Source organism: Lampetra planeri, chromosome 16 (assembly GCF_965212315.1).
Source record: "Lampetra planeri chromosome 16, kcLamPlan1.2.h2, whole genome shotgun sequence".
Lineage (NCBI taxonomy): Eukaryota > Metazoa > Chordata > Hyperoartia > Petromyzontiformes > Petromyzontidae > Lampetra > Lampetra planeri.
The window spans coordinates 12,554,598-12,568,222 of record NC_136122.1 but is presented as its reverse complement, the minus strand read 5'-3'; the positions used below and the strand labels follow the sequence as shown (position 1 = coordinate 12,568,222).

At 50.0% G+C, this 13,625-nt stretch overlaps 1 protein-coding gene across 1 annotated transcript in view; it reads right to left on the bottom strand.

Moving 5' to 3' along the window:
* Positions 1–4,200: 4,200 nt before the first annotated feature.
* The window catches only part of LOC144723078 (plakophilin-1-like), a 40,941-nt gene continuing 31,516 nt past the window's right edge, over positions 4,201–13,625 (bottom strand). Inside the window, exon 14 of the mRNA XM_078601640.1 lies at positions 4,201–8,027. Within this exon, the coding sequence (XP_078457766.1) occupies positions 7,914–8,027 (114 nt within the window). The 3' untranslated portion in view covers positions 4,201–7,913. The remainder of the gene's footprint in view (positions 8,028–13,625) is intronic.

Here is a 13,625-nt window from a genome sequence, read left to right as displayed (position 1 = left end):
GGGTCAGGCCACGGCCGTCTGACCACACGTCTCGTCTGCCATGAGCAAGCCCCTCGCCATCCGGGGGACTTCGAATCATGAACATTGGCTGCGAAAACAGCGCGCAGTCTGTGACGCGTGGCGTGATCAATCCCGTCCAGCGTCCGACATTCGTTTCGTCTTTCTTTAAGCGTAGCCTCTGTGGTGCGTCGTCATCATCACCGTCATCATCATCGTCGTCGTTGTCATCATCATCATCGTCATCATCATCATCATCATCGTTGTCGTTGTCATCATCATCATCGTCATCATCGTTGTCATCATCGTCATCATCATCGTCGTCGTCATCATCATCCTTGTCGTTGTCATCATCATCGTCGTTATCATCATCGTTATCATCATCGTCGTCGTTGTCATCATCGGCTAAGTGCGACGACGCTCGCTCAGGTCCCGCATGCGTTGCCCCTCCTCCCCCCCCGAGGGCCACAAAGCCACCGTGGCCATCTCTCTCGCAGGGTCCGCTTTGTTTTGGGAAGCGCGGCGGTTGGGTTTTCACGGCGCTCACGGGGGGGGGGGGGCACAGGGGGGAGGGGAGGGGCGGGTAGGACGGGGGGAGGGGCTCTGTTTTGACACTTCGATGTCCCACTCCTGCCCATGGCTTGGAGGCTAGAAATATTTTTAAAATAAATCACAGAATGCTAAGAATAACAAGATGAAGGGCTTTTACTATTATTGTTATTGTACAATTTAGAATGTATAGTTTCAGATGTGTGGCCAGAAAGCAAACACGAGTGAGCCGCAGGAGCTTGTCCCATGAAGCCAAAGCAAGCGTCGTGAGAGGAGCGGAGGATCGCTTCGTATCGTGTGAGCAGGTCGACGAGACGATGACCTGGAGCGTACCCAGCCTCGCCACATCGCGGAAGCGCGGCAGCCTTGAGCGTGGATAGTGCTGGTTGGGGAGTTCTACGCAGTAGCGTCACTGGCAAGGGCCTTGGTACAACGGATACACTCAGCCTCCCCCCCCCCCCTTGTCTCAATTCCCTCCATTCACAATCCTCCCCTCCCTCCCATCCGGTGCAGTTGCACAGCCTGCACACTCAGTAGCTACGTGACAGATAGCAAAGCAACGGGACAATAGCACGCGGGAGAGGGATTTGTGTCAAACCTTGCGCAGATGTTTCATCCGGGCGCATGGTCAAGGACACGCGAAGCGGGGCGAACGCATGCCGAGTGTCGTTTTACGACGGTGATTTTGCATCTTCCGTGAACTTTACGGGGCCATGAAACGCACCTGAGCGGTTACCTTTGGTCAGGGCTGCGGTCCGCTGAGCCTCGATCTGATAATAGACAGTGGGGTCTTTGTAAACGTCAACCCGTAGGTGTTAGAGGCGACTTAAGAGAATTGTGCAGGGCGTTCCGTCACCCCCTCCCCCTTTATCTCACTTTATTGTATGTTATTGCACCGCTGTTGTGCGACTAGCCAAGATTCACTGCACCATTGCTGTTGGCAGAAGCGCGGAGGAGTCGGTCAAACACACCTCTTGGAGGGGCTCTCACCTCGAGATGCCCTCTCGCCAGCAGTGGCACGAGAAATCTATTCAGGGTTGCACCTTTACAACTGTTAACTACCTCACCTGGTCTACGGGAGGTTCAAGTTCAGGTTCATTTATTAGGTATATCCCTGTGAGCCATTCGGCTCTTGAATCGGGTGCAACCGCAACAAACAAAAAACAAAAACATGAACCAAAAAACATCTTTAAATTGAATTTGTGACTAAGTGCAAACAGAAAATCCAAGAAAAGACAGCAAAATATTGCAGAAAAAACACCGATCCCGATCCCGACCCTGACGCCTGCTGTATATTTTGAGTTTGTGTATCTCTCTCCCTGTGGTCACGTGGATTCTATCTCCGGGTCCTCCGGCTTTTTCCCCCCTCCACATTTAGAAACATATTTGTAAGAGCATTTGGCTGCCATATATTTCCACTTCGCTGAGCTTTCATGTGTGATGCCAGGTCGCTTGTGAAAAAGAGCTGTGCAGCTCAGTGGGCCTTACCTGGTAAAAAAAAGAGAGTTCAGTTGAATTGCGTTGTGCGAGCAAGCTATAGAAGGGCTGCTCCTGTACTTTTACCACCTTGCGTCTAAAGGTTGTTATTGAGTCACTGCAGAACACTGGCCAAAGTAGCAGCGTGGGTGGCCTGGCAGTTGGAGCGCTCGACTTGCAATTGGAAGGTTGCAAGTTCAAATCCCGGTTGGTTGGGAGTCGTCCCAGCCCAATATCCCTCTGGGGTTGGTGAAATGAGTGCAGCACCAGTTATTGTGTGGAGTCTCCTGCGGATGTAATGCACCCTGCCGTGGGAATGTGGAATTCAAATAGCTAGCTCAGCGATGGCAATGCGGGGAGATGAGCGCCGGGTGTATATCGCGACCCGTACGGCATTCAGAGCCAGTAAACATGGAACATTGGGCCAGCCAGCTTTGGACCAATATTGGATAAAGTTGGCACGTAGTTGCATGTTTGTTCGGGAGGCCCTCGTCCAGCATTGGAATGACACGTGAAGAAAGTACTTTGAGGTCGAGGCGGACACGGGGCGTACTGTGTGAGCATTGTGATTTCTGTATTTATGGAATGTCTATTTAGTGTCATCCTCACAGCTCAGGGTTGATTCCCATGGCAGATGCTTGCCAATGTTTGTGATCTTCGGCATTTCCCACGGAGATGGCTGTCCAACTGTCTCTCACACTGTCCCACCATCTGTCTCTCACAATGTCTCACCATCTAATAAATGTCCTTCCTCTTCCCGTCTTCAAATTCCCCTTGCAGAATCATCTTCACCGAATCTCCAGCTCTGACCCTCTTAAGGATATGCCCTGCATATGCCTGCTTCATTCTCATCATCAGACTGCTCAGGTCACCATCCTCTCTCGGCACATCTTCATCTTCTTGCTTATCTCACAGGCCGCTGGAGAGGTCCCCGTGGAGTGTCGCTCCCATCCCCATGAGTAAGTTAGTTTATTTTGAATTACCCTGTGAGCCAAGAAGCTCTTCAATCGGGTTTCATCGACAAAAAACAACACCGCTTCTCCGACATACGCAACAAGTCGCAGTAAAAGCAAATCAATAATAAACAATAACAGATAAGAGAAATAAAAAATAGATACGAAATCACGATCGCAATAGAAACGTTTTCCTTTTTTTTTAAAGAAATAAATCAAATATACGGGGGGTCAGCAACCAGCAGCTCCGACGCTGCATGCAGCTCTTCAAGGGACTGCTTCGTAACGCTCTCTATTAAGGACGCCCCACCGTCACTTGTATTCACCACAGAGTGCATTGTGGCTCTTGAAATATAGTTTTTTTTATTACCAAATTCTAAACAATTTTTTTTATCTCAGTGTGACTTTGGGTTTCCGGTCCCTTGCCCCCGTATACGGACGTCTCGACTCCGACTGCGGCAGTCACTCCCACCCAACCGGTGACAGCATCCACGATTAGTCGGGCAGAAGGAAAACCTGGCACGGAGGAATTCCTGGGGGAGTGAACATATTGTTTGGCAGTTTATATCTCTCAGATGGTGTACCACGTAACCTCGGTGTTGTTTTTGCATACCTCTTACCCTAGCCCCGTATTGTAATGGTTGGGAGACTGAGCTGGAGCGGAGGATTGATGGGTAGGTAGGTGAGTAGGTGTATGGATAGGTAGGTGAATGACTGTGTAGGTTGGTCGGTCAGGAAGGTAGGTAGGTGTTTAGATGCGTAATTAGATGTATAGGTAGGTGAGTGTGAAGGTACGTGTGTGGATATGTGGGTGAGTGGATAGGTAGGCGGATGGTTAAGTGGTTAGGTAAGTACTATGTAGGTAGGGATGTGAGTGCGGGGGTAGTTGGATGAGTGGATATACGTTTAAGTAGGTAGGTAGTTAGTTACATTTATTTTGTTTAACCAGGGGTAGAACTCAAGAGAGGGTAGGTATGTGGTTAGGTATGCGTGTGCAGAGTTAACAGGGCAGGCAGCCTTGGAGTGACCAAACATTGACTAAAATTCACACAATAACTTAAATTGTGATGTGTGCAACATGCACCTACGACCTTGCGTGACGACAAACAAAACACCACAGCGGGTATAAACACTTTCACGAGGTCACATTCGTCACTCCCTCAATACCGCCACACCGCTCCACGCTAGCCGTCGGCAGAGACCATTCACGCAGAAGACGCGAACCTTAACATCTTTTTTGACGACTTTATTTTGCTTTTTTTTGTTTGTGTGCGTAAGCCTACAGAGCGACGCGGCGTCGCGGGCGGTCACGGCGGCGCGTTTTTAAGTACTCAGAACGTCAGCCCCAGGTTACAAACGAGACATCGCCGAATCTCAAAGGGCCTCTCGCATGGCTAATGAAAGGGAGAGAAGCGGGCACTTAACAAGATGCGTAGGAAAACCAAGCCCGTAGCAACAACAACAAAAATTATAATCGTAAAAGGTTTTTTTTCATGCCAGGAACCCAGGCACTATGACCAGACATTGTAAAATGTCCGCATTGTCACACACACTCACATTCTCAGAGCAGAAAGGTAAACTTGATAACGAACTGCCAATCACGTGCACACGCGAGTGTGTTTTAAGCCAATCGGATCAGTGTTGGAACATCGATCCCCATAACGAGGCTTGTACAAATGTAACTTTTGTAATTCGGTAAAATTTCAGGCAGGGGTCTTTCCCGTGATCGCGATTCCTGTGCATCGTGGCCACTGGCGATGCCGACCATCATTTTTTGTGTGCATTCGATTAAAAAATATGTATCCACCACGCGAGCGACTGTCATTGCTAGCACGAGATTGGCTGCACGCCCTCCTTGACGGAACGCGAAAATTAAACAGTTTTATTTTCTGACTCAGCCATTTAAATTAAGGCTGAAAACCTAGATCTAAGCTTTAACAAGTCATAACAATGATTACGCATACACCTTAAAATATCGGTAACATGCTTTACATTTGATGTTTAATTGACTTAAAGTATATTTTGCGACATCTTCATACAATTTACTCGTTTTTTTAAGCAACTCGGGAAGCTACATTCCGAGATAACCACACATTTAACTATAAATAATGTCGAGTTAATGGGTTCCATTCCCATTGGGTTATAGGTAATAAAAGGATACCTCTAGCAGAGCATTATGGGACCGTCACTCCCAACCATCATTTGCATCCCGTCCCTTCCATTGCCATTCGCTTGAGCTGCCCTTTAAATACTGAGCAAGGCTCCTCTGTTGTAAGTTAAGGCTTTTAATTTGAATGCGGTTGATAAAGATTGGACTTGTGTGTAGTGTGTGTTTTTATTCCTGTGAGTTCAGTTCATCTTTAAAAAGAAACAATAAACCTCCGCCTTGCCTTACCCACGAGCGAATTCGATTGAAACACACCATCGGGAAAAAAATGTCAAAAATAGGTAAATAAAACACAACTCGTCAATATTAATTCATCAATCGATCGACTAATATTATAGACTCCAGCAGGCATTCAAGGCACGATAGTGCTGTATGCGCCAATGACGACCCGACCGTTCGGCCCCCCATGTGCACTCGTTAGCGAACGCCTAATTAATTCTACATTGCGTCTGCGAACCCAGAAAGGCGTCTAAAATAATGGTATAATCTACGAGCAAAAGAAATAAAACCCCCGGGGGTAAAACGAGGCAAAAATGAGAAGCAAATTTTTTTTTTATCTATGAAAGAGCTAACTTACTTTACGAGACAGATAACATACGCAACGTATTTGACTCTCATTTTTTTTTTTATAAAACTCAAATATTATTTACCGAAGCAAAACACCAGCATTTAGTACTTATAGTCATAATATATTTTTAAAATCATACCCATCCTATCAATGAGACGACACCTGTGTTCCTACTCGTTACAGACACACACTCCGCTACCACCGCACGACGCGATGCGCTCCACTCTTCCCGCCGAAGCGTCTTCGGATTGTGCCGTGGTGGTGTCATTCGGCACGATGTCCGACGTTTCGCTCCGCGTGTTGAGAGCTTCTTCAGGAAACGTCGGACTTGGCGCCGGATAAAACCAACATCGGCACAACCCGGAAATACGAATCGTGGTTGCTACGCAGCACAACCGCGCAAAATCCTACGCAGTAGCTTTAGTTTTCTGCTTACTACACTGCCCGCATTATTAATATCTCACCATTTAAGCTCTTTATTGTGAATTACATGATACGCTCACCCCTCCCCCACTCTACCGATATGTTAAAGGTACCTGTCTACCACAGCCATCCCCGCTCAGCAGTGTCAGTGACGGCGGAACGATGGGCCGCATGCGGAGGTAACGGCACGTGTGAGTCCACTCACGGCGCACAATGACGGAGGGCCTGTCTCTCTGCGATGGTCCCCTGTCCGGGCGGCTTAATTCCTCGCCGAATATTTTCCCCATGGTGGCTGGTCGAGTGGAGAAGCTGGGCACGTGAGCTAGGAGCCGTCGCCACGGCGAGAGGTGTGACTGGATGTGGTGTTGCCGGGTGCGGGGAAAGATTTTCACCGACCGATCTGGAGAGGCTCGGCTGCAATGAAGCCTTGTTGCTTTTCGAAACCGTGGGCAAAATCGAACCGTTGCGTGGGAAGTTCTTGAACAATAGCGGAGGAGAGGTTCGACGATTGTTACGAGCGATCGTTCCCCTGGCGATTCGATGAATTGTCGCATTTAAGAGTAACGATCCTGTTCAAGAATCAAGCCAGGGGCTCTTGATCTATTCGCCAAACTTATCTGGTCCAGCATTGTTTTGTTTTTGCTTTAATCCCCGTGAAAATGTAAAACATTTTTTTCGCAAAAACGATTCTATAACAGAATTGCGAACAGCAGCAGGTACGCGAGCGTCTGAGATCGATGTACATTTAGAGACAATGGACATCCATCGCCACCGCCGCCACCAAAGATTTCCGTGCAAGGCGTTGTTTCGTGAACTTTGACTCACCACTTGGCCCACGTCAATTACAGATTATTTTCTTTGCTCTTTCACTTCCACACACAGGTGCATGAATTCCCACTCCCTCACGACGACAATCGCTAGAAGCCTCGCCTACCCTGGCACCTTTTGACGTTGCATTTTTTTTCCTTTCAGGGTTTTTTTCTGTTATAATCAAAAAATTTTTTTTGAAAAATAATCGTTTGCCGACTTTTGTCAGCAAGGAAGGTGCTTTATAAATTTTCGTAATGCTATCTGTTGTACAAATTGTAAAAGAAATACTGTTTGCATCTACAGCTATGATGTCCATCCATAAGTAACAGCCATTAAAAAAATATACAATGCGTGGCTTTCAGCAGAAAACTAATCAAACCTCTAACCCTCTGCCAAAGCCTGCAAATAAACTCTCCCCTCCTTAACAACAATGATCCGTAACTCTCCCACTGCCTCACAATGTTTTTTCTTAACTCTCCCATGTGTTTTGGGGGTCGTGCCGCGGTGCTGTTTCGGCACGATGTCCGACGTTTCGCTCCACGTGCCGGGAGCTTCATCGGGGAAACGTCGGACGTCGCCGCCGCCACGTAAAAACACGCGGCACGACCCGGAAACGGACCGGAGAGAGCCGCGAAAACCCCACGTGGTGCTGGCGCCTCTCAAAGCCGAGTCAACCCTCTCCTAAACACCCGCCAAGTGAGAATGGAGCGTTCCACGCTTGTATGCGTTATGCAAGAACCGCGACTGTGCAGCGGAGGGGGGGGGGGGATCATCTATGGACTCTTGAATCCGCGGGGGGTGCACCGAAGCGTCTCGCGCTCAGGTGCCGATCGACATGGCGGCACCGCCCGTGTCGCGTCGCCGCCGCTGCTACTGCCCTCTTCGTCGCCGCTGCTGCTGCTGCCCTCTTCGTCGCCGCTGCTGCTGCCCTCTTCGTCGCCGCTGCTGCTGCTGCCCTCTTCGTCGCCGCCTAGTACCTCAGCGTACCGTCCTGGTAGCGGTCCGAGTTGCTGTCCCGGCCGTACAGGTTCTGCACGGACCTCACCGTGAAGTTGTTGATGAAGTCGTCCTTCTTCAAGCCGTCCTGCGGTAGGCGCGAGAGCACGAGGGCGATGTCAGCGGTTGGGGGAATTTGGAAGTGGGGCACCCACGGTGGGGAGATGTTATCTCCCTCGCCGGGTATGCGGGAGGTCGTGGGTTCGATCCAAACCCTGACACCTGCTCGATATTTGGAGTTTGCGTGTTCTCCCCGTGGTCAAATGGATTTTTCTCCGGGTCCTCTGGTTTTTCCCTCCACAATTAGAGACATGCTTTTAGTTTCATTATCTACTGATATCACTTCCACGTGATAAGCCACTTAGTTGAGCTTTGATTTGGAGCCAGATCGCTTCTAAAAAAAGCTAATAGCTCAATGGGCTTTACCCGGTAAATAAAAGTTTATTTCGCATAGAGTGGCCAGAAATGTCGCTAAAGTCTTAAACGATGCTAAAAGACACGTGGATAGGACATTACAATTTGATTTATATGTGTACATTTGACATTTGTGGCAACGTAAAATAATTCCTCGGGCCGTTTAATTTACATTAGGATTCTTAAAATTAATGTGAATAAAATGGATGAAAAATCAAAGGTCAGCAGGTGCAAGCCACATCTCTACTGTAAACTTTACAATTATTTTTTTCATCCATAAATTTTTGTCTTGTACTATGGTCACGCATTTATCTGGCCATACTTCGCCACGCTAATCAACGCGGGTTAGAGAATGTGCGCTGCCCCGAACTGAACTAAAACAATTTTTTATGTTAACAGGTAAGGCCCACTAAGCTCTGTAACTCTTTATCTAAAGCTACCCGGCTATCACAATTGAAAGCTCAACAAAGTGGCTTATCAAGTGGACATTTTCATAGCAGCCAAATACTCCAAACGCATGTTTCTAAATGTCAAGGGAAAAAACCGGAAGACCTGGAAAAAAAATCCACACGACCACAGGGAAAGAGACACGCAAACTCCAAATAACCAGCAGACGTCAGGGTCGGGATCGAACGCACGACCTCCTGTATACCACGTGAGGGAGTTATCATCTCACCACCGCGGCGCCCGTTCTGGTATCACTCGCCAGGTTCCGAGCGCAATTGCCCCCGTACAACAAACAACAAACGCATCAAGTTCGCTTCTCAGACACGCAGAACCACGCAGGCATCACAAGATCAAGAGCCGATATCAATCGATGGAGCTGCGCCTCGTCACATTCCTAACCTCAGCACAGTGACAAAGCATACCTGCGTGCGTATGCAACTATAGAGAACCGATTGACAGATAAGCGCGCCTCTGTGCGCGACAACTGATGGGGGGGGGGGGGTGGCCGCTGATAATCATTGCCACCGGTAGCCGAATCCTGCCATGAATTCACAGGTGCGGCCACACCTGTTTTTCTCCCGACTTGGGTACGTAGCCAACCGCACTAATGGGAGGTGCGGGATGCTGATCGGAGGTGCAGGAGGCATTCGTACAGACGTCCGTCTGCCCGTCTCTTTTCCACTGCACAATGCTAAGCAGCCACCGAGTTGTTTCCCCCCACTGTTGAACCCGAGCCATGTCGCTTAAGTCGCACACGCATACTGCCGTAAGTCACACACGCATACCCACGTAAGTCACACACGCATACCACGTAAGTCGCACACGCATACCCACGTAAGTTGCACACGCATATCCACGTAAGTCGCACACGCATACCCACGTAAGTCGCACACGCATACCCACGTAAGTCGCACACGCATACCCACGTAAGTCACACACGCATACCCACGTAAGTCACACACGCATACCCACGTAAGTCGCACACGCATATCCACGTAAGTCACACACGCATACCCACGTAAGTCGCACACGCATACCCACGTAAGTCACACACGCATACCACGTAAGTCACACACGCATACCCACGTAAGTCACACACGCATACCCACGTAAGTCGCACACGCATACCCACGTAAGTCACACACGCATACCCACGTAAGTCGCACACGGATACCCACGTAAGTCACACACGCATACCCATGTAAGTCGCACATGCATACCCACGTAAGTCGCACACGCATACCCACATAAGTCACACATGTATACCCACGTAAGTCACACACGCATACCCACGTAAGTCGCACACGCATACCCACGTAAGTCGCACACGCATACCCACGTAAGTCGCACACGCATACCACGTAAGTTGAACACGCATACCCACGTAAGTCACACATGCATACCCACGTAAGTCGCACACGCATACCCACATAAGTCACACATGCATACCCACGTAAGTCGCACACGCATACCCACGTAAGTCGCACACGCATACCACGTAAGTTGAACACGCATACCCACGTAAGTCACACACTCATACCCATGTAAGTCGCACACGCATACCCACGTAAGTCGCACACGCATACCCACGTAAGTCACACATGCATACCCACGTAAGTCACACACTCATACCCACGTAAGTCGCACACGCATACCCACGTAAGTCGCACATGCATACCACGTAAGTCACACACGCATACCCACGTAAGTCACACACGCATACCCACGTAAGTCGCACACGCATACCCACGTAAGTCGCACACGCATACCCACGTAAGTCGCACACGCATACCACGTAAGTCGCACACGCATACCCACGTAAGTCACACATGCATACCCACGTAAGTCACACACTCATACCCACGTAAGTCGCACACGCATGCCCACGTAAGTCGCACATGCATACCACGTAAGTTACACACGCATACCCACGTAAGTCGCACACGCATACCACGTAAGTCACACACGCATACCCACGTAAGTCGCACACGCATACCCACGTAAGTCGCACACGCATACCCACGTAAGTCACACACGCATACCCACGTAAGTCGCACACGCATACCACGTAAGTCGCACACGCATACCACGTAAGTTGAACACGCATACCCACGTAAGTTGAACACGCATACCACGTAAGTTGAACACGCATACCACGTAAGTCACACACGCATACCCACGTAAGTCGCACACGCATACCCACGTAAGTCGCACACGCATACCCACGTAAGTCGCACACGCATACCCACGTAAGTCGCACACGCATACCCACGTAAGTCGCACACGCATACCCACGTAAGTCGCACACGCATACCCACGTAAGTCGCACACGCATACCCACGTAAGTCGCACACGCATACCCACGTAAGTCGCACACGCATACCCACGTAAGTCGCACACGCATACCCACGTAAGTCGCACACGCATACCCACGTAAGTCGCACACGCATACCCACGTAAGTCGCACACGCATACCCACGTAAGTCGCACACGCATACCCACGTAAGTCGCACACGCATACCACGTAAGTCGCACACGCATACCCACGTAAGTCACACATGCATACCCACGTAAGTCACACACTCATACCCACGTAAGTCGCACACGCATGCCCACGTAAGTCGCACATGCATACCACGTAAGTTGAACACGCATACCACGTAAGTCACACACGCATACCCACGTAAGTTGCACACGCATACCCACGTAAGTCGCACACGCATACCCACGTAAGTCGCACACGCATACCACGTAAGTTGAACACGCATACCACTTAAGTCACACACGCATACCCACGTAAGTCGCACACGCATACCCACGTAAGTCGCACACGCATACCCACGTATGTCGCACACGCATACCCACGTAAGTCGCACACGCATACCCACGTAAGTCGCACACGCATACCACGTAAGTCACACACGCATACCCACGTAAGTCGCACACGCATACCCACGTAAGTCGCACACGCATACCCACGTAAGTCACACACGCATACCCACGTAAGTCGCACACGCATACCCACGTAAGTCGCACACGCATACCCACGTAAGTCGCACACGCATACCCACGTAAGTCGCACACGCATACCCACGTAAGTCGCACACGCATACCCACGTAAGTCGCACACGCATACCCACGTAAGTCGCACACGCATACCCACGTAAGTCGCACACGCATACCCACGTAAGTCGCACACGCATACCCACGTAAGTCGCACACGCATACCACGCAAGTCGCACACGCATGCCACGTAAGTTGAACACGCATACCACATAAGTCACACACGCATACCCACGTAAGTTGCACACGCATACCCACGTAAGTCGCACACGCATACCCACGTAAGTCGCACACGCATACCACGTAAGTTGAACACGCATACCACGTAAGTCGCACACGCATACCCACGTAAGTCGCACACGCATACCCACGTAAGTCGCACACGCATACCCACGTAAGTCGCACACGCATACCCACGTAAGTCGCACACGCATACCACGCAAGTCGCACACGCATGCCACGTAAGTTGAACACGCATACCACGTAAGTCACACACGCATACCCACGTAAGTTGCACACGCATACCCACGTAAGTCGCACACGCATACCCACGTAAGTCGCACACGCATACCACGTAAGTTGAACACGCATATCACGTAAGTCACACACGCATACCCACGTAAGTCGCACACGCATACCCACGTAAGTCGCACACGCATACCACGTAAGTTGAACACGCATACCCACGTAAGTCGCACACGCATACCACGTAAGTTGAACACGCATACCCACGTAAGTCGCACACGCATACCACGTAAGTCACACATGCATACCCACGTAAGTCGCACACGCATACCCACGTAAGTCGCACACGCATACCCACGTAAGTCGCACACGCATACCACGTAAGTTGAACACGCATACCACGTAAGTCGCACACGCATACCACGTAAGTTGAACACGCATACCCACGTAAGTCACACATGCATACCCACGTAAGTCGCACACGCATACCACGTAAGTCGCACACGCATACCACGTAAGTTGAACACGCATACCACGTAAGTCACACACGCATACCCACGTAAGATGCACACGCATACCCACGTAAGTCGCACATGCATACCACGTAAGTCACACACGCATACCCACGTAAGTTGAATACGCATACCCACGTAAGTCGCACACGCATACCCACGTAAGTCGCACACGCATACCACGTAAGTTGAACACGCATACCCACGTAAGTCGCACACGCATACCACGTAAGTTGCACACGCATACCACGTAAGTTGAACACGCATACCACGTAAGTCACACACGCATACCCACGTAAGTCGCACACGCATACCCACGTAAGTCGCACACGCATACCCACGTAAGTCGCACACGCATGCCACGTAAGTTGAACACGCATACCACGTAAGTCACACACGCATACCCACGTAAGTCGCACACGCATACCACGTAAGTCGCACACGCATACCCACGTAAGTCACACACGCATACCCATGTAAGTCGCACACGCATACCCACGTAAGTCGCACACGCATACCCACGTAAGTCGCACACGCATATCACGTAAGTCGCACACGCATACCCACGTAAGTCGCACACGCATACCCACGTAAGTCGCACACGCATACCCACGTAAGTCACACACGCATACCCACGTAAGTCGCACACGCATACCCACGTAAGTCGCACACGCATACCCATGTAAGTCGCACACGCATACCCACGTAAGTCGCACACGCATACCCACGTAAGTCGCACACGCATATCACGTAAGTCGCACACGCATACCCACGTAAGTCGCACA